General features: G+C 38.3%; 1 protein-coding gene across 1 annotated transcript; it reads left to right on the forward strand.

Moving 5' to 3' along the window:
• Positions 1 to 427: 427 nt before the first annotated feature.
• LOC113391549 (codanin-1) lies at positions 428 to 11,701 on the forward strand. Its single transcript, XM_026627540.2, has 15 exons — positions 428 to 693; positions 767 to 855; positions 2,289 to 3,752; positions 4,385 to 4,574; positions 4,670 to 4,767; positions 5,315 to 5,421; positions 6,017 to 6,228; positions 6,415 to 6,915; positions 8,135 to 8,311; positions 8,397 to 8,613; positions 8,915 to 9,060; positions 9,136 to 9,292; positions 9,515 to 9,715; positions 10,422 to 10,663; positions 11,467 to 11,701. Exons 1-15 carry the CDS (start codon positions 607 to 609, stop codon positions 11,602 to 11,604), a joined length of 4,026 nt encoding a protein of 1,341 aa, XP_026483325.2. The 5' UTR covers positions 428 to 606; the 3' UTR covers positions 11,605 to 11,701.
• The last annotated feature ends 15,669 nt before the right edge of the window (positions 11,702 to 27,370 follow it).

Consider the following 27,370-nt stretch of genomic DNA (forward strand, 5'->3'; position numbering starts at 1 on the left):
ATAACTGCTCTAAATTTTCTACTTCGACAATAATTCGGTTGCGTCTTGGCCATAAATGCAGCCCTCATTTTCTATCAAAAATCAGGGTTCGGGACCAGTCTTTATGTGAATGTGGCCTTGATGAGGGTACCGTTGAACATATTTTTTTGATTGCACCAGATTTCCTGTTTCACTGTATGATGTTCTTCCTCCTTCTTTTCCTCGCCCTTTCAACATGTCCTGTATTTTGTCTTCTTCAGAAATCTCTATTATAACTATTTTATTTAAGTATATTGAAAGATATAACATTAAACTTTAAATAAGTTTAAGTATATATTATTTATATCATAAGTACATTTATGTAGGTATTTTATTATTTTGTATCTTTGTTGGTGTTGGTTTATTATGTCTTTGTGATGTCCTATTTGTTTTAGATCGTGCTGGTCATTTGGCAAAACGAAAAAGTGCTGTTTCAAGCAACCACGTGTATTTTTCAACCCTGACACTGGCAGAATTGTCCACCTATTGACAGAAGCCATAAACTTAATAAATAATAATAATAAGAAGAAAAATTAGCGCGCAACTCCTGTCATCGATCGCGTATTTTTCTATTTGTATGTAGTTAAAATGCCTGAAACAATAATTCAAAGTGCTCTTTCGGGAAAGTTAGACTGGGATTTATTATCGAAATGGTTAAACAATGAGTCAATTGAGGTAAATAACCGAGTAAATATTTAAAATGTTATACTTGCTAACTCTGTTTATATTTTTTTGTTTAATATTTCAGGCCGCACCAGAAGACTGTATTTTATTTTATTCCAATAGGAATGAATTTGTCGGCTTTTTCCTGTCGTACCTCAGGAATCAGACTGAAAAGTGAGTTGTTAATTTATTTAAAAAAAACTAAACCAAAGTTACAATGAATACTATGGGTTAGGTTTAGAATAATTCTCCACGATTTTGGGGATACAAATTGTTGTATATGTTAGAGGATTGCCCCTGATTACAACAATACCACTCGCATCCTGCGAAACTGCACCATTTTCAAGAAAATTAAGAAAAACTATCATAACCTACGCGAAAATATGTCAAATAGATCGTAATATCACTATAAGAGCAGGATAAGTAACTATTTTGTTTAAGTTCGACAAGGATGCAATATACATAAGATGCTTGTCATATGTCAAACGCTAAATTAATGTGTCAAATATCACGAATGTGTTTTGACACATATTTAAATATGTCGTTCGTTGTTTCTTTTTGACTCGCGTAATCCGAATGAGTGATCATTTTGTTTGTTGTGTTTTATTTCGATGATTTTGCTAGAAAGCTTAGATTTACACATTTGACTGTATAAAATTGACACAAAACCGACTCTGTTAACTCTGACTCAATATGGTCTTGTCGGACTTACCCCTTGAGTGTTTTCCAAGAAGGCCACTGAGTTTCGAAATTGTTAATAAATAGCCTGATTTGAGGTTAGAATTATAAGATTAGTTTTTGCCAATATGTCAAGAACGAAGGAAATTCGCATGATGGGAATGGTACCAGAGCACAGGGAGAATACTCATATCCTCCCCCACAGCCCCTCCACCCCCTGCTCCTGCAGCAGATTACTAAACCGCAACCCATTACATATTTAAAGAGATGGTATTATTAATTCTGAGTGACATTGAATGAATGATTAATTTTATAATATACAACAGAATTATAATTAAGAATTATTTGAATTTTGTATGATATTAGAAATATCACATGTATCAAGTATGTTGTGGAGAAGCAACATACTTGATGACGAATGTGCAACAGCTCCTCAGCTTACCTTTTACCTTACCTAGTCAATGAGGCGAGGTTCTATATTCCTGCTAGTTAGAATAAATATCCCAATAGCAGCTATGGACTAAAAGTTATAAATAGATATTTTGCTTCAAGTGTTGATCTTGAAATTTGTCTGTTGGCTATGGGTGGTTGTTTTATAAGCTTGTTATGATGGTGAGGTAGACAGGAAACAAGCTGAGCCTGGAAAGTTTGGTATCCATATATTGTAATATTAATTAATTAATTCATTCATTAATTTACTCGGTGGTAGGGCTTTGTGCAAGCTCTTCTGAATAGGTCTTTTGTGTCCCGGTTTGAAGCGTGAATGAGCCAGTGTAACTACAGGCACAAGGGACATAACATCCCATGGTTGGTGGCGTCTAAAAAAAAATCAATGGCTTCATTAATGTTGATAGTGTTCTCATTTAGGATTTAAACTGTTGTTGTTCACAATTTCAGATGTCATTAATTTTATTTATATATTTTTGCAGTGTTTTACAGACAAACAGCAATGCCTTACCAATCCCACAGCACCAAGGTACACCAGAGAAATCGCTCGTGCAACGCAAACACCACAGATCAGCTAGCGAACCGACGTGTGATAGCGACATTTCCAATGATAGTCTCGCTGTGAAGTCTGACAGAAAAACACAGGAGTCTCCAAACAGGGAGAGAAGGAAACCAGGCAGACGAGTCAAAACAAAGCTGTTCCCCGAGGATAAAAAGGAACATAATATATCTTTATCGTCTGATGAATCGAGGATCAGCACAGGAGTCGAGAGACTCGTCCTATCAAGTACTCCATTGAAAACTACCTTCAAACCTGACTATTCGAATTTACCTTCGAGCAGCCCTGTCACACCTCACTCCAGATCCTTCAAAAAATGCGAAAGATGTGACGCTCCTCGTATCAGCAGGCATTCCAGGTCCCAGGAGAAGAGCGTCAGCTTAGCGGATTACTTAGTCAATGTCCAATCGAAAAGCTCAAAAAAGAGAAGGTCAAAAAATACATCTAATGACGACAGTGAAGCTAAAATGGACTTGGATTTGAGCAATTTGGAAATATTTCCCGAAATCAGCACACGAAAGTCCAGTTCCTTAAAGTCTGACCGACGCAGGATCAACCCGACGAATATTGATAGAAGCAAAAAGAGCTACTCGTTGAATAGTTTCACTCCAGAGGCGTTCCAGCAACCATCGCCTCTTGCGCTCGAGGAAAACTTGGCTTTCAAACCGAAATTACAGCCTAAGGAATTGTCGAAAGGCATAGAGGTCGAACGAAATATTTTAAAGCAGGAAAAACAGAAACTGATGGAGAAATTTAACGTCTTGAACACAACACTATCCCCTAAAGTTACAACGCCACAGATAAAGGTATCCCAAAAAGACTTATCTGAGAGAAATTTAAGTTGTGTCGAGGCTGATCAGAGTAAAATCGCATTTATTGAAAAAATCGATATTTTAATCGATATTTATAACGTTTTATTAAAGAATAATTTAATATTAAGCATAAATACGGAAATATATTTCCTCATAACGATCCTGTTGTCGAAACAATTGGACGAAGATTATAGGATTTCGAAATCTCAATTACAGATGAATTTATATGAATCGATCTTAAAACCCATTCACAATAGCACTTATTTCGCTGTGAAATCGTTATGGAACCAACGGTCCGTCTTAGATGTGATACTAGACAAGAATTCGTTAAAAATCCTCGGGGAAAATAAGAAAGTACGAAGTTTTTACCCGGATTTGGCGAAGTTTCTCCTGAACTCATACGGATTGAAGCGCGAAGCAGAGTCTAACAGCGATAGGTCTAAAACCAGCGAGAGTAGAGGCTCTAACGGCATGGTGTGCTTCAACCATGAGACGGACAACGCGGAAAACTTCCCATCGATACTAAGTTTCCAAAATTTCAAAAAGCAAAGGGATATGTTTTTTGAAATATTGAGGTGAGTTTTAACGTAGTTAATATTATGAATACGTATGTTTCGCTTTCTTAAATACTCGACTGATCATCTTAAAATCTTGCATATACGTCAGGGTTCAGAAAATGATACAGACTACCTTTAATCTACTTTTGCAAACTGGTCTGTGTAGAAACCCACTCATCAGATATTCGACTAACAAACAGAAATATTTAGTATTGTAGTGTCCCGATTTGAAGAGTGAAAGGCATAAAAAAGCAAAAAATAAGAACTTTTACAGTTAAGAAGAACATTTATAAAATATAACAAATATAAAATAACCTAATATTGATCCTTGCGAAACACCTATTTTTGATTATTTCATCAGAAAACTTTATTGTATTTACGAAAATTCGTTGACCTGGTATTTGTTGGCTTGTATTATAAGCTCAACAGCTTCACATTTGACACTGCTATCCCATAAAAAATGTATCATGTTCCAACCGATCGGAGGCCTTCGATAAGTCAAAGAATACGTCAATAGCATTTCGCGAGGACTAGGACGGAAACTACGTAACTTAACTCGATTTAACTTCCAATCATATGACTACGGGGATATGATATGAGAAGAGTTTATATATGTCATAAAACTTAACATAGGCGCGCGAATGTCGCAGGTGGTACTCGTCGGGCGACGGCGGCGGCGGCGGCGGGGGCGGCGGGGGCGGCGGGGTCGGCGGCGTCGGCGGCGTCGGCGCGGCGCTGCGCACGCGCACGCGCACGCTGCTGGCGCTGGGGGCGGGCGCGCCCAACCACGCGCACTTGGCCGCGCTGCTCACGCGCATGCTGCTCGACGCGCCCGCGCCGGTGAGCGGCTCCTCCCGCGCCTCCTCCCGCGCCTCCTCCCGCGCCCCCCGCGCTCCGAGTGCTTCGACGAATTACTACGACCTTTGTCATTCCAGGAGTCGAAGCTGAGTAAACTCCAGCGCAGGTTGACGTGTCCGTCGGCGACCGAATCCCATCGCCTGCCACACTTCTCCGACAAGGAAATGTTTTACAAGTGAGTTTCATTTGTTTATCGATATATCGCGTTACGCTTAGCTAGATCGGAGCCGAACCGCTTTTGCCTCCATGACGCTAAGTTATGTATTCCTCTGGGCTCGTACGGGTGTTCACCGGTGATGACCATTTATCTAAAATTTCAATAGATAATAATAATAATAATAATAATAAATAAATATTGGACAACATCACACGTACATAACTGATCCCAAAGTAAGTAGCTAAAGCACTTGTGTTATGGAGAATCAGAAGTAACGACGGTACCACAAACACCCAGACCCGAGACGACATAGAAAACTAATGAACTTTTTCTACGTCGACTCGGCCGGGAATCGAACCCAAAACCTCGGAGTGGCGTACCCTTGAAAAGCGGTGTACACACTACTCGACACGGAGGTCGTCGACAGATAGAACCTTGGGTATTATCAATCCTTGGACATCCTCAATCGGACCGAAAATACACACATATATTTATTCGTCGCGCATACGATATAGAAGAAAAAATTGTAGAGTCATGTTATGTCATGTTTCATTTATTTTTCCAGAGAGTTCATAATGCACGCAGAAAACGAGAGCTTCCGGGTACATTTGAAGGATGCGCTCGCTTCAGAAATACTCGCCCTCGATGCGACGGGAATTAGCAACGAGTCTTGTGAGTCTGTTACACCGCCTGCAGACTGTGTTCGTACAACGCTAGACATGAGCCCGCCTAGTGTCAACTTGTAGCCAAGTGTAGCCTAGAATCAACTTCCCGACCCAGTGGTAGCTTTACATTTAAATCTAAGCACTGTTTCGCAATGATTCAAAACTGCTTTTATGAGTGTACTTGTATAAAGAATATTTTGATTTTGAAAATGTCGGATTAGCAAACCGAATAGTTCTCCTGATGAAAAGTGATCAAATTTGCCCAAAGATTGGCGTTGTGAGAATCTAAACCGTTTCCTTACTTAATCTCTTCAAATCATTTTGGCTAAAGGCTTTGAGCAAGAGTTTCAACGTAGTTATCACTACCCAGGGACATAACACCATTCCCACAAATGGATGACCAACATTGACGATGTAGAGGATGGTCAATTACAGTGTCAATTGGTAGTGGTCAGGTGGTCAGGTGGTCTGGTGGCTCATTTGTCAGTCTGGCTATCTATTTTAAATAGCGTAGTGTCATGTAAATTCAGACGAACAAACCTTCCCAACACGTAGTACAAAATGATAAATGACTAATTAAATGTTTGTTATTCATTTTTCAGCAAACGGGTCTGACCTTACAAGAGAATATCTACTTTTATCCAAGAAGTTATGTCTTCTGTCCAAATTCCTTGGATACCTGACATCCCTGCCCTACGTACAGATATCAGTAGACATTTTATTGAAAAGAGGACCGCTCCCCGGAAATAAGGAAGAAATATTCGCAGCGCCGAAGGAGAAAGTTCTGGAAAACGATATCGCCTTACGGAATTATGTAAGTCGTTTAATAAAAACCTTATTTAAGTAGGCTCCCACTAGGAGCACTTTTGGGACCGCTTTTATTTCAACTCGATTCTTGATAGACAAAAAATTGTCCCAAGTATTAATAAAATAAAATTAAAAATCACCGTTAATTTCAACATTTTTTATTTATGATATAATAGTGCATATTCCGTTTCAGAGCCAACCTACCATAGATTTAAACGGAATTTTAAGAGCCGCCATAGACAATGGCAGAATGACAATAACAGTACCTTGGCTAGTGCATTATTTGTCTATGCTCGACTACACCACTTTACGCTTAAATTACTATCAAAACCTTCTAAACCTACTCTTCGGTATCTACGAGAAAACATTAAAATGCAACACATTTATGAAGAAGAATACCATTATATACATGAAATCGATTCTCGGGTGGCTATTCGACTTGCCACATTTCCCGCAGGAGTTTTTCAATCACAAGAGAGATGTAACGTTCAGTGTAGCGAGGAAAGGATTCGACTCCTGCGACTTGGTCGATGAATCGACTCTATTCGAACTCTGCCCGTTCCTGAGGGACGTTAACGTGCTGCTTTCCACGTCACGAGTTAATCACGAGAAGGAGAGCTTCAGACACATAACGCCCGTCAGTTTGACCTTGAACACGGAAGACAGGATACGGAACAAGGAGAAGGAGCTACAGGTACGTCTCCTCATATTTGTTAACGTTCGTTCAACAAACTCGATATCAGATGAACAAAAATTATAATAGATTTTCATTCAGTCATAGTTGACTATAACCTATCTGTGCTATCTGTGCTGTAGATACAAAAAAAAAAATATTTTAACCCATTGATTAGTACCTGTGCTACTAAAACCTCTATCTATATTTTGGAATGCAATGTAAATGTTAAAAATATACGAGTTAATTGAAATCATTAGATTTAAAGGAAACTGATCTGTGGACGATCTCTGTTAAGTTAGACAGTTCAATAATCGATGTGATGGCAGCTTATCTTGTCATTATATTTCAAAATTGTATTCTTAATGGCGTGTTTTCTCATTTCATGAAACGGTAATGTGATCCCAATTTTTAAATCGGATAGTACTCCAGATCCCAATAATTGTGGATCTTTGTCCTAACCGCTTTTAGCAAGGTCTAACTTAAGACGAGAAACGAATACTAAATTGAATGTTCGTGCATTTTGACGAATACGAGTCAATTAAGTCGAAGCCGATAAACGATTTGAAGTGAATGATTTTATAGCCTGAAAAGAGTCACAGGATTTAGGGATGTTTTGTGATTAAACCCAGCATTAATTATTTGACACGTGATACGCTGGTCGGGAAGCTGCATCACTACGGCATTAGAGACACTACACTCGATCTTCTGATTTCGTATCCGAAACATGATTTATTTACATATAATCGGATTGAGAAATGTCTCCCGAGCCCCCAGTTAGCGAGGGGGTCCCTCGGGGATCTATGCTTAGTCCGTTTCTCTTTCTCGTTTATGTGAATGACTTCTCACTTATGTTGGCTAATCAACCCGAGATTGTATTGTTTGCTGGCGATACTTCTCTAGTTTTTATGATACAAATACGTCTTTCAATATATGATAATGTAAAAAAACTCTTTGAAATATTATATCGGGTTAGTGTTATTTTGTAATTACTGTTATACTGTAAAGATGTATATTTTTTAAATTCGTTACTCCTTAAGTAAGATGTGTAAAATCGAATGTACTTTTAAAAGGGGAAGCATCAGATGTTCTGGAAAAAACAGAATTCATCGGTATAGGTTTTAAGTTTCGACGGGGCCCCGCACATAAACCGATCGGTGAACGAGATGCTCTGCAGGTCGGTGAGGAAGCGGATAGAGGTGGGAGGGTCGTTAAGAATGATTTTAACCCCGTCACCCAGGCGCGCCTCGAGGAGGAGCTGCTCCGCAGCCAGCCGTCGTCCAGCCGGCGCGTGCTGGAGCTCGTGTGGGAGCGGGTGTGCTCCGCCGCCGTGCGCGACCTGGCCGCCGCGCTCGCCGGCGCCCGGGGCGAAGCGCGGGCCGCCGCCGCCGGCCTCGTGGCGCAGCACGCCGACCGGGTGAGTGCGCCCGCACTTGTACATGGCTCTGGCCTTCGCTATTGGAGCGTTCCCGTGACGTCGACGCGGCAATGTCTTCCTTCAGGACACGCTCATCCCGCTCCTGCGAGCGATGTACGCGGAGCATCTGGACAAGCTGCGCTCGGAAGCCCTGGAGTCCTGCAAGACCATCGCCCGCAGCCGGATCTCGGCGGCGCTGACGGCGCTGCTGCCCAATTCGCCGACGCAGCTGCACGCCGTGGCCACCAGGACCTGCTACAACAGGCTGAGCAAGTGGATCAACGACCACTGGACGACCACCGGTGAGTGAATAGAATTGAAATATTGAAGAATTGCTACCTATTGAATGGCCTTAGCGAGCAATTTATTTTAACCGGATGTTTTATTTTCGCGTATTTTTATTCATATCTCGTAATATACGTGTAGTGATATAGCGTAACGGGCTCGTCTATGTCACGTTTGTTGGATGTCTCATGGTGTAATTGTTTTTCGTTTTATCTTTGATTCGTGTCGAAATGTGTGACCTAAATCTTTCTCCTACTGCTTTGCACTAAGAGACACATTCCAACTCGATCGATAAGAATATTCCCCCCCCCCCTCCAGCGGTGCTGTGCAGGAACATAGAGCAGGAAGCGTGGTCGCTGCGCGTGTCGCCCGACTCCCCCCCCGCGCAGGTGGCGCCGCCGCCGCCCAACCTGCCCAACCTGCGCGACCTGTGCAGCCCGGCCGCCGCGCTCATCGCACTTAAGGTTTTATTACTATTTGTATATCTCAGCTGGTCTCAGTGCCCCTTGATGGTGACCGCCCGAGCGCACGTCCCGCAGGAGCACATCTGCCTGCTGCTGGAGGACGCGGAGGCGCCCCCCCCCGCGGGCGTGCTGCGCGCCTGCGCCGCCAGCTGCGCGCCGCACAACGTGTTCACGCGCCCCCCCACGCAGCGGGCCATCCTGCAGCTGTCCATCGACTTCTGCATCGTCTACGGTGAGGCGACGGCGCGCTGAGCTGAGCCCTATAGTTGCCATTATGAGGATCACAATCGGGTCGCCGATAACACACCCACGATGTTTTCGTGTACCTGTCATGGTTTTGTCAGCGTTCGTTTAGAAAGACATCATTCGATGTATATATTCGATTACGTTTACTTAATAAAATATTATCCTATAATTCTTTTGTAATATTGGTGATGGGGAAAAATGTCGCCAGTGAGCAGGAAGACGATGAAAATATTGGAGGTGTTGCCCGACCTCCACGAGCTGTGGAACACGTGCTGTCCGGACCGGCCCCATCACGACGAGGGGCCCGAGTCCCCCGAGCGACGACCGGACCTCTCGCCCACGGACGACTACGACGACAGGGCCCCCACCCCGCAGTCTGACGATGACGGGAAGACCGGGGAAGTTAACGGTAGGTTTTATTCGTTACACCGGGACGCGTAATATTGGTAACGGTAATGCTACTTTGATGTCAAATCAAATCAAATTTCTTTAGTAAAATTGTCATGTTACACCGTTGAATTAATGTAAAGCTACCACCAGTTCAGAAAATAGATTCTACCGAGAAGAATCGGCAAGAAACTCAGTAGCTACTCTTTTCCACCATTTTAACTATAGAGGACCTCAGGACACCGATCGAGCAGTATAAACGGCAGTTAGTTTTCCAACTTCTGTGACCGCGCGTGCTGCGGAGCCGAGTCTCCCTGTCGGGGACGATAAATAAGAGTTCTACTAGAGTTACCATATGAATACTATTGAGTTTAATAAGCATTTTGTTTATTTAGCATTAAGATCTACATAATTTTCTGTAACCCAACTTTGTTATCGGTGATAATGCATCGTAGCATTGACATAATTAGGTTTTTCCCATCAATTTTGGAAAGTTATGAGGTATTAGCGAATAATATAATATCAGAAATACTTTTAACATAAAAAGAAAGATCGTGTATATCCAACAAAAATAAAAAGGGATCCAAAATGTATCCCCGCTGAACACCCATTCGTAGTACAGATCCAGGAGAATATATATTAATGGATCGAGTGAAATCAGGAGTCTCACCTACTAACCCGCCCAACGTGCCGTACGCGATCATCAGACATCCCATGTCTCATTTCAGGGCCGGTGGTGGAGCGGCCCCCGCCGGCGGCGAGCCCCCCCGAGCCGGGCCCCCCCGAGGCGGGCGCGCTGGCCCCGTTCGCGCGCGTGCTGTGCGCGCGCAACGTGCACGTGCTGGGGCGGCGCGCGGGCGCGTGGGCGGCGCTGGCGCACGTGCTGCTGTTCCTGCTGACGGAGCGCTACCTGGCGCCCGGCGCGCTGGCCGAGACGTGCCTGGCGCTCTACTCGCAGGCCTGGCCGCAGGTGCGCGGGCCCTCTTTGTCGTGGCTGCTTTCCGATATCGCTTCGGAATGGAATCCTTAAGGCAGCTCTGGACAATCCAAGCCGCCCGCGGTCTCGACTGGCCTCTGCGCGAGGAATGTTCTCTCCGATGGCCAGAATTGATCGATTGCCTTTTCCCTTGTACCCTTCAAACCGTAGAATATCTAATGAGTGGGTGGTACCTACCCAGGCAGACTCCCTCAAAGCCCTAACATCAAGTAAAAATGCTTATCCAGAAAAATCAAATAATTTGATTGAGACCGTAATTAGTCATAATGTGCTTGCGCACTTCAATATAGTAAGCAAATGTAAAGGCAGAATAACATAAACATAACATAATCAGCCTGTAAATTTCCCACTGCTGGGCTAAGGCCTCCTCTCCCGTTGAGGAGAAGGTATGGAGCATATTCCACCACGCTGCTCCAATGCGGGTTGGCGGAATACACATGTGGCAGAATTTCGTTGAAATTAGACACATGCAGGTTTCGTCACGATGTTTTCCTTCACCGCCGAGCACGCGATGAATTATAAACACAAATTAAGCACATGAAAATTCAGTGGTGCCTGCCTGGGTTTGAACCCGAAATCATCGGTTAAGATGCACGCGTTCTAACCACTGGGCCATCTCGGCAGAATAAATGATCTCGATTTCTAATTCCTGTCACATTACCAGCTCCTACTTGCCCCCCTCTAGGGAGGGAGGGGGGGGATTACTGGAAGCGTCTTATAACTGTCACAAATGAAACAAACCGTCTCGTATATCAGCGATGTCGTCATATTTCCAGGACGTGCTGACGAACCTGTCGACGTGCATGAAGACGGTCTCGTCGGGCTGGTCGAGCTCGTCGGGTGGCAAGTTCACACTGTTCCTAGACTTCCTAGCCGATTACTGCAACGACATGGACGTCGAAATAATCGAATAATCGAAGCGAAATCGATTTGATACATTTTAATATCGATTCGACTAATCGCTTCGCGGTTTAGTGTGAATATCTGTGGAATAAAAGTTTAATTATTGAATAGTTGGAATACGTTTCTTTGATATTCGTCAAATATATTCTGTGTCTAATCCAACGGCAGCAGGAGTTCAGGTAAACAAACCTTGGATTCACATCTGCCACGCGATTTGCTGATAGCTCTTCTGTATTATGCACAGACAGCTCTTAACAATCGAATCGAGTCGAATCAAAATATACTTTATTCTAGTAGGCTTTTACGAGCACTTTTGAATCGTCATTTAACAAACTATTTCAAGTGAAGCTACCACCGGTTCGGAATGTAGATTCTGCCGAGAAAAAATACTATCTAAAAATACAGTCGTGTTAGTTAATAATCTGGTTTGCAAATAAGTATGTAACGCGAAAGAGAGAACCTTCGTGCGGATAAAGTTTACATCGACTCCCTCCCATTTACCTAAAGCCACCCCATAAAGTTTAAATTTCTATAAAGTCCTTTCTAATGGTATGCTTACGTTAAAGAAAAATTATGGTCGTAATTTCATCTCGCTAAACACAGTCGTTTTGCTTGTGAGTCAATACTGAGTCAAGGCAAAGTTTATTATCAGTATAGATTAAGCATTTTATGCCCCGTTACACGTTTGTACCAATAAATGAGGATTTTCTTGTGTTCCCAACTGAATATACTAAACCGATATACATAAAACTTATACCGAAAGATACAGCGCGTAACGGAGAAGGTTTTAGTGTCAATATTCTAGAAGTAGTCGTACTTTGCAGTTTCACCTGCTTTTAATTTAGACTACTGACGTGACGTGAATTTCAACGACTTGAAATGAATAGGGGGGGAATACATTCAATGGTAAATCTGGTCGTTTGTAATGTTGCTCATGAAATGTTTGGAGAGATATATTTAAGTGGCTTAACTAATATATGTATGAAAAACGTCACGTAATTTTGTAGCGATTTTAGATGTTTTTAAATATTTGTAAATATGTTTAGGTGATAAGTAATCGCAACACCAATTCGGATGTCTTATAATTATTGGTAATGATTTAATTGTGCGCACGATGGTGTGTGGTCACCGTTTAAGGGGTGCGACTTTACTACAATAAGCCATAAGGTTTTAAAAGTTTATGTAGGAGTAATGCCACAGTTGCACACGGTACCTGTTTTTATATATCTGAATATATTTATGGAAATTTAGTAAGGGGAATATTTCATCGATAATGGTCGCCAATCTCAAAGACAAGTGTGCGCAGACGCAGGTGTATCTTCAGTTTTCTCGCTCCACTGACTAACCAACTAACCTAACCCTGAACTGCTACTGAGAACTTCCCAACCTCAAGCCCAGCTGCAGGAGTAGGTAATTCGTGATTCAAAAGTAATACAATCGATGTCAGATACAAGCTATAAAATTAGCTGAGTTATTCTATCAGAACTCACTTCCACGAACACCATCGTGAAATATCAGAGTCGTGAGCGGCACAACGACGCGTCACTGTGAGTCGTGAGTCGGTTTTGTTGTCACGAGTGAGATACGACGTGAGTCGTCAGACGGGCATCAAATCATAATGAAACTCTGCCCAACTCAAGGGCGGAGAAGTGATTTATTTACAAAAGATAATCAGAAATTATCTTAAAACGTATGTTGTGCTGGCATTTTTTTGTAGCTAATAGAATATAATATTGGTGTGTTCTTATTAGATAGATACAAACTAAATCAGTAAATAGATAGACGGAATCTATAGTTTAGAGAGAAATAAAAATAGTGACAAATTAATAATTTTAATAAAATATTTGGTACAAATAACAGTACATCAAGTTCACAGCTCAAAATTTAGTTTAAAATTAATCTCAGACAGACATACAAACATCCATTTATATCAAGATTAAAACCAAGATGGTCCAGTAGGTAGAACACATGGATCTTAGTTAAAGATAGCAGGTTTATGTACTAAAAACATCACGCAGCTATTACTCGCAAGAAATGATTTCTTGTGTTTCCAATCCATACTGGAGTGTGGTAAAGCTTACTGTTGTTATTTACTATATCGAATGAATTTAAGCCGAACGTTGTCAGACAGACAGTCATTGTTTTGTGCATCTTTAAATTACGAAAGCCCGGTTACTATATTCAAGAACGATCCGTTTTAAATACGGATACTTTGTGTCTAATTGTCATTTCATCTATTTATCTTACTATCCGTTATTCGGATGGTAGCGTTTGAATTACGCCTCGTAGACAAAACAATAGTATTATAATAATATTTTTATATATTACATCAAAATGACGGTTGATTTTTTTGCGTTTGTAGTAGTGTACCGTCAGCAAACAAAAAAATAAACTACTTTTAGGATAATGTACTTAATGTTATATATCATTAATGTTTTTTTTAACAACCAACTTGTCGCAGTCGTCCTCATCCTCGCTTAAATTTGATAATTCATCGACTCTACCCTTAAAGTTATATTCGTCTTCAGTAGCACGTTTATAACTATTTCTCTATTCGTCCATAGTCAAGGAATTGATTTTTTCTTAGCCAATGTCATTACAGCATTCATATGTAATTTTAAAATAATTCTTTTGACTTTAATTTTCACTCAAACCATATATTTGATTATCAACTAAGAAAAGAAAAATAGAAGCTTGCAAAAACGAATCCATTCCGATTCAGCCGCCGCGTGTCGCACTACAAACGCAAAATCGTCTACAAACAGATTTATCTGTACGACATGTAGATATGTGGAAAGTTTGACAAATAAAATAAACTCTTGTAATATTAGAAGTCACTTATTGATAGTACTTTATATCGTGTAGTGTAAATTTATTAAAAACTATAGTATATGTCCCACTACGGAGACTATATGATAAAGTATTGATTTAAAAAATATAATTTTAAATAAAATGATGTTATATTAATAAGTCCAATTTTATTAGAAATTAAAGTTTTTTGTGAATTTATTGATAAGAAATATACATAAGCTGTGGATGATTTCATAGATAATAAACTAGTCTATGGTGTGTTAGTACTTTATGTTCATTTATTAGGAATGTATTTTGTACTTGTATAATATTTGACGATTCTTCTTTAGTCAATTTACAATTTTAAAAAAATAAGCGCCTTATTTCAGGATTTAACCTGGTTGATGATGTATTGTATTGAATTTATTTTAACTAAGAGATATAAGTTTGTAATAGCACTGGCTCACTGCCTGTGCAAAGGCTATATGGCTGCAAGACTGCAGGTTCACCGGGCAAGAATCACTGAATTTCATGTGCTAAATTGTTGTGAAAAAATATCGTGGATAAAAATCTGCCACATGTATATCTATATATTCAATAAGCTCTTCAAAACGAGGCCTTTGTCCGACCTCGATACATGTGAAGGCTGTTATATATTGTCTTTACTTACAAAGCGTTGCTGTTCAACTAATAGTAAGTATAAGGGCTGGTATGTGATACTTCAACACACGACATTGGACCTGGTCTCCAGGAAAACCCGTTCCAAGTGTTAAACGGGGTATTTGTACAATAATAATAGATATACTAGTTTTCGGTTCAACGATATAGAAGTTCATGTGATGCAACGCCATCTAGCGACGTCTACAACATATGTGTGTATACAGATAATAAAATCAATATAGATGTCAAAATAGCTGGAAAAAAATCTGTGGACAATTTTTATGTATGGCGTATTATAACGACTAAGCAGTCTCCGTGTTTGAAGGATATATGTATGATATTTATTTATTGATTATCTATGTGAGCTTTACAAACTCAGATTAATTAATAATGTTGCCAGTGACAAAAATGTGTTATTTGTTATTTTAAATTTTCTTATATATGACAATATAGTACATATTATATTTGAATATAATTTATAGTTAACGTAGAAACGTATGTGTGAGGATTGGATCATTATTTCATATGATATAAAATTAGTGGAATAACAATCTTTTAATTATCCGATTACAATTAAATTGTAATTTTACTTATTAAAATAATTAATATTTTGTGTTCCCATATCAATGTCTAGACCGATTTGGATCTATGAAGTATCGTTAAGATCTGTGTAATTGTCACTATTGACTTCTTAATTTGGTTTTGTTAATATTTACACTTTTAACGCCCCATTTACACTACATAGCCTTTATTAGCCATAGACATTATAGACACTGATCAAAGGCAATGAGATTTTTTTTTATTAAACAACACAGCACCCTTTTTTTCATTTTTTACTTTTAGTTAGTTGTGGTAGTTTACAATTTTTCTTATTTACTAAACGTCAGCAGAACTTCGCTGGAGTTGAGCGTTACGTCCTTCTTGAAAGACGTGACCCACACCGACTGGTTTGTTTTTTTAATATATATTGTTTTATTAATTTAATATATTCATGATTAATGACAATGAGATTTAGTCATAGACAATTTAATTGCTCTTCACTGATATGATATGTATACATTTGAGAATTGATTGCGTCATGTTGGAAAAGAGGTCAGTGGTATTCTTTACTACACGTGCGCAATTTCTAAATTAGGTTTTTTGTACTAATATCGCTTAGTTTCACTAATACTTGAGTTGTCCTGCGTTATTACTTTTTGTCATTTAAGTTTTTCTTTAATAATTTAGTAGTTGGTGATGGAATCTGAGGAGCCCCCGGATGGGGGCGGAGGTGACTCCATAAGTCATGATTTTGTGATGTCTACTGAATCTATAATTAGAGAAGACTCCAAAAAAGTCCTGAAGCCTACCAAACGCTCTCATACCGCTGCAGAGAGTATTCTAAACAAACGGGATGCTTCCTCTCCTCCTAGTGCTTCAATTCAACACACATTCACACTCTCCGAATTTAGCGGTACTAAATTGAAGTATAACGACTCCGATCAAGGCCCTTTTATTGTCCACGCCTCACGAGTGGAACCCGACCCATCAGCTGATTATACAATTAGTTTACTTAAATTTGCTCAAATTATTTACAGAAACAAGGTCTCTGGTGTTCTCAAGGGAGGAATTAAATCAGCAGGACGCAACCTTGTTGTTGTTGAATTTGAGAATGCTTCTTCTGCCAATAATTTCATTGACAGTCCATTGTTCCAGGAGCATAATTATAAAATAATCATCCCAGCTTTTCACATTACCCGAATGGGTATTGTGAAGCAAATCTTCATCGACTGGTCTATGGAGGAGTTTCTGAGTAGTATCGAAAGCTACACCCCTGGTTGCCGGGCTATAAAAGCAAGAAGGTTAAACCGAAAATCTGTCACTGACGGTAAAACTGAGTGGTTACCTACTCAAACAGTTGTTGTGACATTTTTAGGTCAAACCTTGCCTGAGAGAATATTTTGTTGCTACACTTCACTTCCAGTAACCCTTTACTCCCTTCCCACTATCCAATGCAATAATTGCTGTCGCTTTGGGCACACAAGATAAATGCAGGTCCAAACCAAGGTGCTTTGTGTGTGCTCAACCTGATCATGGACGTTCCTGTAAAGTACCCCGTAGTGAGGCTACATGTTTGTCTTGCCCAGGTCCACATCTGGCTACTGACCCCAATTGCCCAGAACATATAAGACAGAAACAAATAAAATTGTGATGTCAGAGGAAAATATTACATACAATGAAGCCTCTCTCCGTTTTCGCCCTAACCGTCGCTCTTTTGCTGACTCCGCACGCTCTTCTCCCAACTCTATGTCCACTCCCACTCGCCCTACGATGAGCCCTCTCACTCCAATTTATGAAATCTCCAGCCCTTTAATCCCTCCTGTTTCATCCCAACGGAAAACTGTACTTCTCAACCAACGACCTCGCCCTCCCCTTAGTAAGGGATTCGATAAAGAAGCTCACTCTGCCCTAGTTAGTTCTCCAAAATGTTCCCAGCCTAATGGCTGTGCTCTTAGAACTTCAGGTAATAATTCTAGACAAAATCCTGATTTATCCGATATCATCCAACTTTTGCTGTCTTTAATCGATATTATTACCAAGCATAAAGCAGATTCTGAAAATGTTTAGTGCTAAGCTGGCCGAGCCTGCCCTCTAACACTTCGTTAACGTGCTGGTGAGGCAGGTTAGGTTGAGCAAATAATTTACGTATTTCCTTTTTTTTTTTTTGTATTCTGCTTTTTTGTGTCGTAATATCTTTTGTTGTACTAACATAGTTGTAATGTGTCTTTTGTAACTAACAAGTGGACTATTAATTGTCTTAAATAAACGAAATTATTATTATTATTATAATATCAGTTTACCGTACACTGTCACTGAAAAACTTAATCAATTCACTCCTAATTCTTTTAATAAAAATGACGACAATTCTCCAATGGAAATGCAAGAGCGTTAGACATAAAAAACATGAAATTATCTCTCTAATTATCTCCTACCATCCTCATATTTTGGCCATCTCGGAGACATGGTTAAAGCCGGGTTCTCGTTTTCGGGTTCCTGGATATTCATGTCTCCACGATGATCATGTTAGTGAATGGGATGGAAGTGCCCTTCTACTTAAACGTATTTTTCAAACCTGCCACTGGCAGAATTGTCAACCTATTGACAGAAGCCATAAACATAATAAATAAATGAATACATTTCAGGGCAGTCGTGTTGTTCAATTTTTAAGGTAAATAATTGTTGTTGCGTGTAAATGTTTTAAAATACTTTGTTCTTAAATTGTTAATAATAATAATAAAACCAGTTTCTGTTAATACATTCCGAATGTTTTTTGTATTTTTTAATTGTATTTTACATTTATTAACTTTAATAGACAATACTTTGATGTACGCGTTTTGTACGATTTATTTTATGTAATTAAATGTGTGTATAACTGTGTGATATTTTATTTACATGAATGTTGAAATAATGGTGGGTTTATAATGGTAACAGGAAGGATCAATTTGGGCAGATTGTAATTCTCAAAGGAGACCCTATTACTTGTTACTAGCCTGTCCCAGGGTCCAGACCCTGGGTCTCGGGATCAACAGTATTGTTAGCTAGTCACTTAGCAGTTAGCACAGACACGTTGATATATTCCAAAACAAAAGTGTCGTAAGCGCGTAAGTATTTGTCGTCGTTTTACGAAATCTGTTTAATTTAAAACCTAACATGATATTTGCGTAATCCCAATATGAATCGTATACATAGGTCTCGTAATGCTCAAGATTATTTAGTTGCTCTTCACTTTAAGATAAAACAGCAAGTGTCAACACAGCCAAGATTCGGTAGATGGAGAGATGGACCTTATCTTATTTTTCAATATATATTTTATTACAAATTAAAATTGTGAATGTTTAAATAATTTTAATTATAGAAGTGATGTAAAGAAGGTATTACATTTAATATATTAACAGCGTGAGCCGATTTCTGTCCCAGTGATTATGGGACGGATCGTTAATGTTCTCAATTTGAAGAGCTCCAGCCGTAGATGTGCAGAAAAATAAAGAGGATTCTTGTTTGCAATTTATCAAATTGTTACGATTGAACAAATAATTAATTTTATAGAGCGGAATAAAGTTACAGGCCGGTTAGAGAGCGCTACGTCTGTATAAGAAAACAAATTATAAACGTAAACCAATCCAATTCAAACTGAACTAATGTGTACTATTTGACATTAAAGATTTCTTATAAATAAGGTTTCATAATTTTGGCACCCATTACAGGCACAATTTACAAATTTAAAATGCAGGGACATAGCAGTTTGTATTGTCAAATGAATAATAAATAATTAAAATAAAAACAATTATTAGAGTAAAATATATTCATTCCTTAAGATTTTCTTCCCACATAATTTTCCGAGACACGATGTCCGTGGGGACAGTCGGATAGTACGTAATACTTGACACGCATTCTCCTTTGTTTACAGGAAACCAATCTTGAACACAAGATTTAACATTGTTTATAAACTCTCTCTTTCAGTCGCTATTGATTTGATATTCGAAAGAAGGAGACAGCATAGTTTAATTGATCAGACTAAACATGTATACCCTATTCTAATCGCAGAAAGAGTGAAGATCAACAAACATTATATTTACATATTAGGACCGGATTTAGGGGAGGGCAACCGGAGTAATTGCCCTGGGGCCTCCACAAGAGGCCCTCAGAATAGAGGTTCCGACGAGTTAAGAATTGTAATGTAATATATGTTTAGATATAATCAAATTATAATAATATTACTAAGTACAGTTTTAAAAGACTGATACAAAGAAATAAATTAGTGTCAATTTTTACTGATACGAATGAAATTGATCAAATTTATTTGTAAAATAACAATAAATGGGGCCTTTACTCCCTTGTGGTCCAAATCCGGTCCTGCATATTCCATGCGATTTGCTATGCTATATTGTGAACTACGAACAGTTCTTGATTAACATATCTTTATTTATATTACAAAACTATTACATTTACTACTATATCCATATATACACACTATATATAATATATATACACTACTTATATCCACTTAAATTTTACTTCTAAAGTCCCAATATCAAAAACAACTTCGCCGACAAAACTCATCACGAATCCATAAGTAATCTCATAGTTCATTCAATTTCATGTCAAAGTTGTTTATTGGTCTTTACCCTTGTGGTTGGAATATATTTAAAATATTACTTGAATAAAGCCATTCTTTAAAATTTTACAATGTTTATTATACTTACAAATCATCTTCATCATCATCCTCCTCCCCTTATCCCAATTTTCTTCCATACTTCTCTGTCGGAAGTCATCTCACAAGTAACATTCTTTCTAACCATATCGTCGTTCACACAATCCATCCATCGTTTCTTTGGTCGTCCCCTACCTCTATATCCATCCACATCCATTCTCAAAACCTTTCTCACAACATGGTCCTCATTCCTCCTCATAACATGCCCATACCAAGACAGCCGGTTTCCAGATAGCTTCTCGGTTACCGGTGCCACTTTCAAACTTCCTCTTATGTACTCATTCCTTACTCCATCCATTCGCGTAACACCACACATTCCTCTCAGCATTCCCATCTCCACCACATGCAATTGTCTTTCAGTCATCCCTTTTGTAGCCCAACCCTCTGATATATACTTACAAAATCCTGGAATAAAAAGAAAAAAACAATATTAGATGAAGTTCAAATCCGAGTTCGTATGGTAAGAACATGTGTTATGTATTTGGGATCAAACCCAAGAACCTTTGGATGTGCTTAATTTGTATGTACCCTCTTAATATGTATTCCCTTCGTGTTTACCGATGAAAGAAACCGTCAACCCGCATTGGCGCAGCGTGGTGGAAAAAGCCCATAAAACGTATCTATAAAAGAGGTGGCCTTATGTAATATTATTTTATTTATTATTACAGCTCCACCAATTCCATATCCCAGGAGTTATCACCTACACCGTTGGTTGCCTGGGAGATTGCTACGTAGCGATAAGGTCGTCAAAATCGTATGCTACTTTTATTTAGGCTGTATTTTTATTTTTCTCTTTAAGATGTACAATTACGTTGAAAGTATTTTATTTATTTATATACGTATATCTAAACTTTTAACTGTGTAGACTAGGTATAGTATACATTAACGGATGAATGTCAAAATGGAGATTTTTTTATGTAATAGGCGTACCGGCAAATGGGCCACCTGATGTGAAATGGTCACCACCGCCCATAGACATTGGTGCTGTTAGAAATATTAACCATCCCTAAATTCTCCAATGCACCACCAACTTTGGGAACTAAGATGTTATGTCCCTTGTGCCTGTAGTTACACTGGCTCGCTCACCCTTCAAACCGGAACTCAACAATACCAATTATTGCTGCTTGGCGGCAGAATATCTGATGAGTGGGTGGTACTTACCCAGACGGGTTAGCACAAAGCCCTACCACCATGTAAAGAAATGTTCAAATTGTAGAGACTAGATGGCCCAGTGAGTTTTCATGAGGCTATTGGGGTTATTGAACTAATCAGTACTCCACGATGGTGAGAAACTGTAATTAATGCTATTAATCTTTCGGCGTGTGCAACTCCCAATACTTTGTACGTACTTATTACTATAGAAGTATCCGGGATATAATTTTTCATAAATAGCGTTAAGCCGAGTTTTCTTAAGTTTGGAGGAAAACATTTTTTTATATATTTGTTTCCTATTTCAAATATTCTTCATCGTTCGTTTTTAGTTTATTTTTTAATGAATATAATATTAAGCCTAATGTTAGCATCAAATATATTATTTTAATTATTACTTCAAGTCTCAAGATTGTTCAATTCATTGTTTGATAAAAGACCACTATTTACCATTTTACAACTCAGAACAGTTAAAAAAGAGTTGAAATAGAAAAAATAATATTGATCCACCGCCAACTTAAGAGAACTTTGATGGCGTATTGTCAAATAATATAGTAACTAACAAAAAAGATTAATATGTTACATGTTATAGACAACTAATTTGACATATTCCAACGGGCACCGAACACGTGACAAATACAGTTTCATGACATATTCTACCGTCAAACAAACATACTTATATATGAGGGATGGTTAATTTCTGACTTTGCTAAAGTCAGAGGGCCCACATGACTTTTTAATAAAAAAATAAGTTCACATACTTTTCGAGGCAGACACACAATTGGCGAGTTCCAAGTAACAAATATTTTCGAATAGCTGAAATTCGTACACGTTTTTTTTCTTGAAATTTCCATCTTTTGGTGCTAGCCTCATACCACAAACACTTCCGTAGCTGGAAAAGTAATCAACGCAATACTTTTTTAGAATTTGTAAGGAAAAGATGACAGAGAAGAAAAAAAAAGAATAAGAAAATATTTCGTTAACGTTGGATGAGCCAGTGTGAAGACATATGTGTGTGTGTGTGAATGCACATGGGTCATAATAACAATCTTCCACTGGCATTGGCAAATAAATAGGGTATTCTACTATGATTGAAAAAATTACTTCAAAATTTTGATTTTCCTAATAAAAAGCCACAAAAAAATATATATCGGCAAAATAAACACGCTTTGTTGCCATAAAATTAAATTAAATTTTAAACCTTTTTTATTCCCGCAAAACGCTGTCAGTCATTTTGATGACGTCAGATTGTTAAAAACAACAGTCGTGTATGTACGGCCGGTATATAGATATTTGGTGTTTTTTGGGAAAATAATGAATTACAATCGCTGTCGTTGGAGTGTAGTGTACAAATACTAGCATTAAAACTCCAGAAAATTGTTTATCAAATACCAGATGATATTGACATAACAGTTTTTGCCAATCTGACGCCACATCATGGCGGATCGTGTTTTAGGTCACGTGATATACAGACAAAAATTACGTTTTTTTTTATTTAACTATTATACGCGTATAGTTAATTAAAAAGTTAAGTTGTTGTAAGGACCGATTTCGACTATAGCGACCAATCTTAAGAGCGACCAGCCACTCAAGACATAGTATAGTGTCCAAGTGTGCACGTGTAATCTCTATTCCCTCTCTCTTAAACACCGATGAGATGGCCAATCAGTTGCTTTACGAGTTCCTCGATATCTGTGGGCCTCGCTGGAATTCGATACCCCGCTTTGTCACTTGACTACGTAATGTTCTCATCATTGCTCATTCTGTTAGCCTGTCAGTATCAGTACCGTTTGTATAAATGTCGATATGATGTCATCGACGTCAGTCTACAGATATTTGGACCGCATTATATATTTCCCTATCGACTTGACAGCGTCACCAAATTGGATGGCGAGTACTAAAACTCAAGCCAGTTAGAAGTCCGCTGACCATTTTAAGTAAGCAAGACTTATGACGGCCCACGGTTTATGAAGTCGTCGACGTTGGGGTCCTCAAATGATATTAATTTAAATAATTATCACTCTTGAGTTCCTAATCTTATTCAGTTACTATTTACACTATAAATTATTGTTACCAAGTCCCGTGGAATAGACCCGATTCTAGCATAGCATTCGGGGGAATTGTCAAATATTTTTATCTGTATTCATAATTTCGTGATCTACGATATACCCGAACGAAACAATACGGTTCAAGAATAATGATTTTTTAATCATATAGATTATTTAGACATATATCCGCAAAATTCGTATAATCGAGATATTTCGATATTAAATCCATGAAATTCAATGACCATGACAGTTCAATGGGCGGCCATGTTTGACGTTTACGGATGCATTTAGAAAGTGTGTTCGAAATATTAATTTCGTGCAGAGGTACGGCAGTTGGTATATTTTATATTTGTTTAGTTTATTTATTTTACCCGAACGAAGACTGGTTTTCATCTAGTATTTAACAATATGCCAGAAGACAATGACATTTAGACATAGACAATATTATAAATTTTTTAACCCTCTTATAATACAGCATACCTTTCATACATTTTCAGACATATTTGATTGCACTCCTTGTGTTGAGTTGATCCCATGTTTAGAATATGATTCGATGGTTTTTTCAATTCTCTGTTGAAACATTAACCGTCTGACATACTCCGAATTAGATACCGTAGACTAAAATTACTAAAACGTTTATTTTTGCTTACTCGAAAATAATTAAGAATTAAAATTATACTAGTAATTATAACACTCACAAGTCAATCCTTTTAGGAAGAAGGTTTACATCTTGTATTATCAAACACACGGAGGTTTCTTCTTAGAATATGAGATGAAATGTAGACGCAAGTTATACGAAATTGGGAGAATCCTAACCCATAAAAACACTTTAAAACACTGTGCTATTATTTACAAATAGTTAATTTAGAAAAAAAGCTATTGTTGTAGCCTCAGTCACTCCTTATTACATCAGCTATCTGTCAGTGAAAGTCACGTCAAAATCGGTCCAGCCGTTTGAGAGTAGCCAGAACAAACAGACAGACAAAAATCGAAAAAAATGTTATTTTGGTATAAGTACCGTGTATACATACATATGCATTTAGTAAAAGCGGTTATTTTAATATTATTACAAACAGACACTCCAATTTGATTACAGGTATAGATTTATGGTATTGTTTGAACCGATAGTCTATTCCGAATACAAGAAGAGTAAAGCAAAATAAACTTTGACATTGTATTGTCTCGATATCATTGGTAAGCCATGAGGTGATCTTGGATATTCCATGATATTCATAGTGATATAGCATTTGAAATGTCGACGAAGTTGTTATCGGAACATTGAAAGTAAAATTAAAGTGGACATAAGTTGTGACGTAGGGTACTATATTGTATTATTATTAAAACGAATGACTTATTTGTTGATAACACTTTGGCAATGAAACAATCGACTTCAGGCCGTTTCAAAATAGAAATATGAAATGTTTAAAAAGAGGAACAGAAAAGTTCCGTTGAATTTATTTCGCAGGTTCTTCTCAGGTCTGAATTGTTTCTTACCGAACCGTTGGTAAATAAAGATTTTTGACATATGTAACTTGCGATTCGCCCCTACTCCACAGGGGTCCAGTTAATTAATTTACAAAAATGATATGATATTATATGTATTCAGAAATAACGTACATTTGTACTAATGAAAACATTTTAAAATTAGATCATTAATAGCGGAGATTACATACTAACAGAAAATTTTTACCTCTTCATTATATTAGTACAGAAGATATAATAATCAAGAACTCTATATAGTGAATACTGTTAATCCTTCTTAGATTGGAATCGATTCCCCCATGGCTCTGCAAACTTTAAACTCATAAGATATTAATGACAAATATTATCAATATCAGTTCAGCATTTAATCGGTACAATAAATACATTCAAAGTTTATTTAGATAGATAACCGATAGCTCACAAATGATATCAAATTTCATCTAAATCGGTTCAGCAATTTAACCCTGAAGAGGTAACAGACAGAGTTGATAGATTATTGTTACTAATTAATCATATTAAGGACATTACCTGTTAAAAACCCATTCGCCATTTTCCCAGTACGGTTCATAATATTCTTCTTGTCTAATGTTTTTCTTACCAAACGACGGTCTCCTTAAACACGATAAAATCATTCGTTTTTAAATTTTAATTAGAAATATATAATCACTTCCAAATTTTTATGGTTTATATTTAAATAAGAGTTATTAATTGCACATTCTTTAACTATTTTTAATTTTTATTTGTCATAGAAAATATATGACTTCAGTTTTTTTTTTTTTTTAATATGTAGGTGGCAAACGAGCAGGAGGCTCACCTGATGGAAAGTGACTACCACCGCCCATGGACATCTGCCACACCCGGGGGCTTGCAGGGCGCTCGAAGGTGCCCAAGTCGTATCGGTTCGGAAAAACCGCCGGCGAGAGCTGGTTCCACAGAGTGGTTGTGCGAGGCAGAAAATGTCTTAAAAATCGCGCTGTTGTGGATTTTCGGATATCTAGGTGGTGCGGGTGATATTTGGAATTTTGACGAGATATCCGAAGGTGAAATTCAGCAGCCGGAATTAATCCGAACAATCCCTCGGAACATTCCCCGTGAAAAATTCTGTAGAAGATGTAGAGCGATCCAACATCTCTACGCAAAGCCAAAGGATCAAGCAGATCGGAAAGGGCTTGATCGTCGATAATTCGGCTCTACGTTTGATACGGTCAAACGGAAGGAGCTGGTACTGACGAGCACCCGCCCAGAGGTGAGTGCAGTACTCCATGTGAGGCCGAATTTGCGCCTTGTATAGTCTTAGACGATGGGCCGACGTGAAGTACTGTCTTGCCTTGCTGAGCACACCAAGCTTTTTTTTATGCCAATTTGGCTTTGCCTTGACCGCGGAACTGAACGAGGCTCGAAATATCGACGCCAAGTATTCCGATACTAGCTGTGGCGGCTAACGGAATGTTCTCAAATCGTGGAGATACGACAAATGGTGTTTTTTTAGCATTTAACGCGCAAACTTGCGTCTTTTTGGGGTTGAAATGGACTAGGTTTAACCGGCCCCAGTTCGGGACTTGATACTGAATATGAATGATACCTACATCTCAATTTAGACATTTTGGAATGCTGTACTTTGATCTACATTTGCCAGACTTTTTATGAATTCTTCTCAAAGTATTATTATCGCCAATATTGTTGACATTGTAACTTCGTCACGCTCTCTATTGCCACTTGAGGGTTGTGTCTCTTGTGCCTGCGATTAGTCTGGCTCATTCACTATTCATTTTAGAAATGGGTACACCTTCAGCAAGGAGTGTTGCTATGAATTGTTTTAACTAAAACTATGATGTATATCGTAGGATGATTTGATAATTCGAATTTTCGCGAAAACTTAAGGGATATTGCAAAACCACGGATTATTAGAGGATGGTGAAAACCGTTCTCAATCATACGTATTTGATTGTGTAAAATTAACACAAAATATTAAATATATATCATCCTACAACATAATATACATTTATTAATATTACATATTCATTTGCAGCTAAAACACTTGGGCCTTGAAGTAGTATCAAAAACTCTAATTAAATTATTGCCTCCACTGATGACGACAAGAGATCCGTTCCTTTTTTGGCCCAGAGGATCGGAATTATGATTCAACGGGGAAATGCTGCTGCACTCTTGTCACCATTCCACGCGGTCATGACTTATACAGTAGCTTTAGTGATAATAATTCTTATGTAAATAAAATTTATATGATTCGTATATTTAAATGTTCACATTCTTAGTAATAATAAAAATAAAACATATTACGAGAAATATACAAAATCAAATTACTGGTTTTGTCTGCGGTTGCCTTCATCTGACACCTGATTTAAGCCTGTTGAATTTGTTCTGAACGTCGGAAAAAAT

Source organism: Vanessa tameamea, chromosome 30 (assembly GCF_037043105.1).
Source record: "Vanessa tameamea isolate UH-Manoa-2023 chromosome 30, ilVanTame1 primary haplotype, whole genome shotgun sequence".
Taxonomy (NCBI): Eukaryota; Metazoa; Arthropoda; class Insecta; order Lepidoptera; family Nymphalidae; genus Vanessa; species Vanessa tameamea.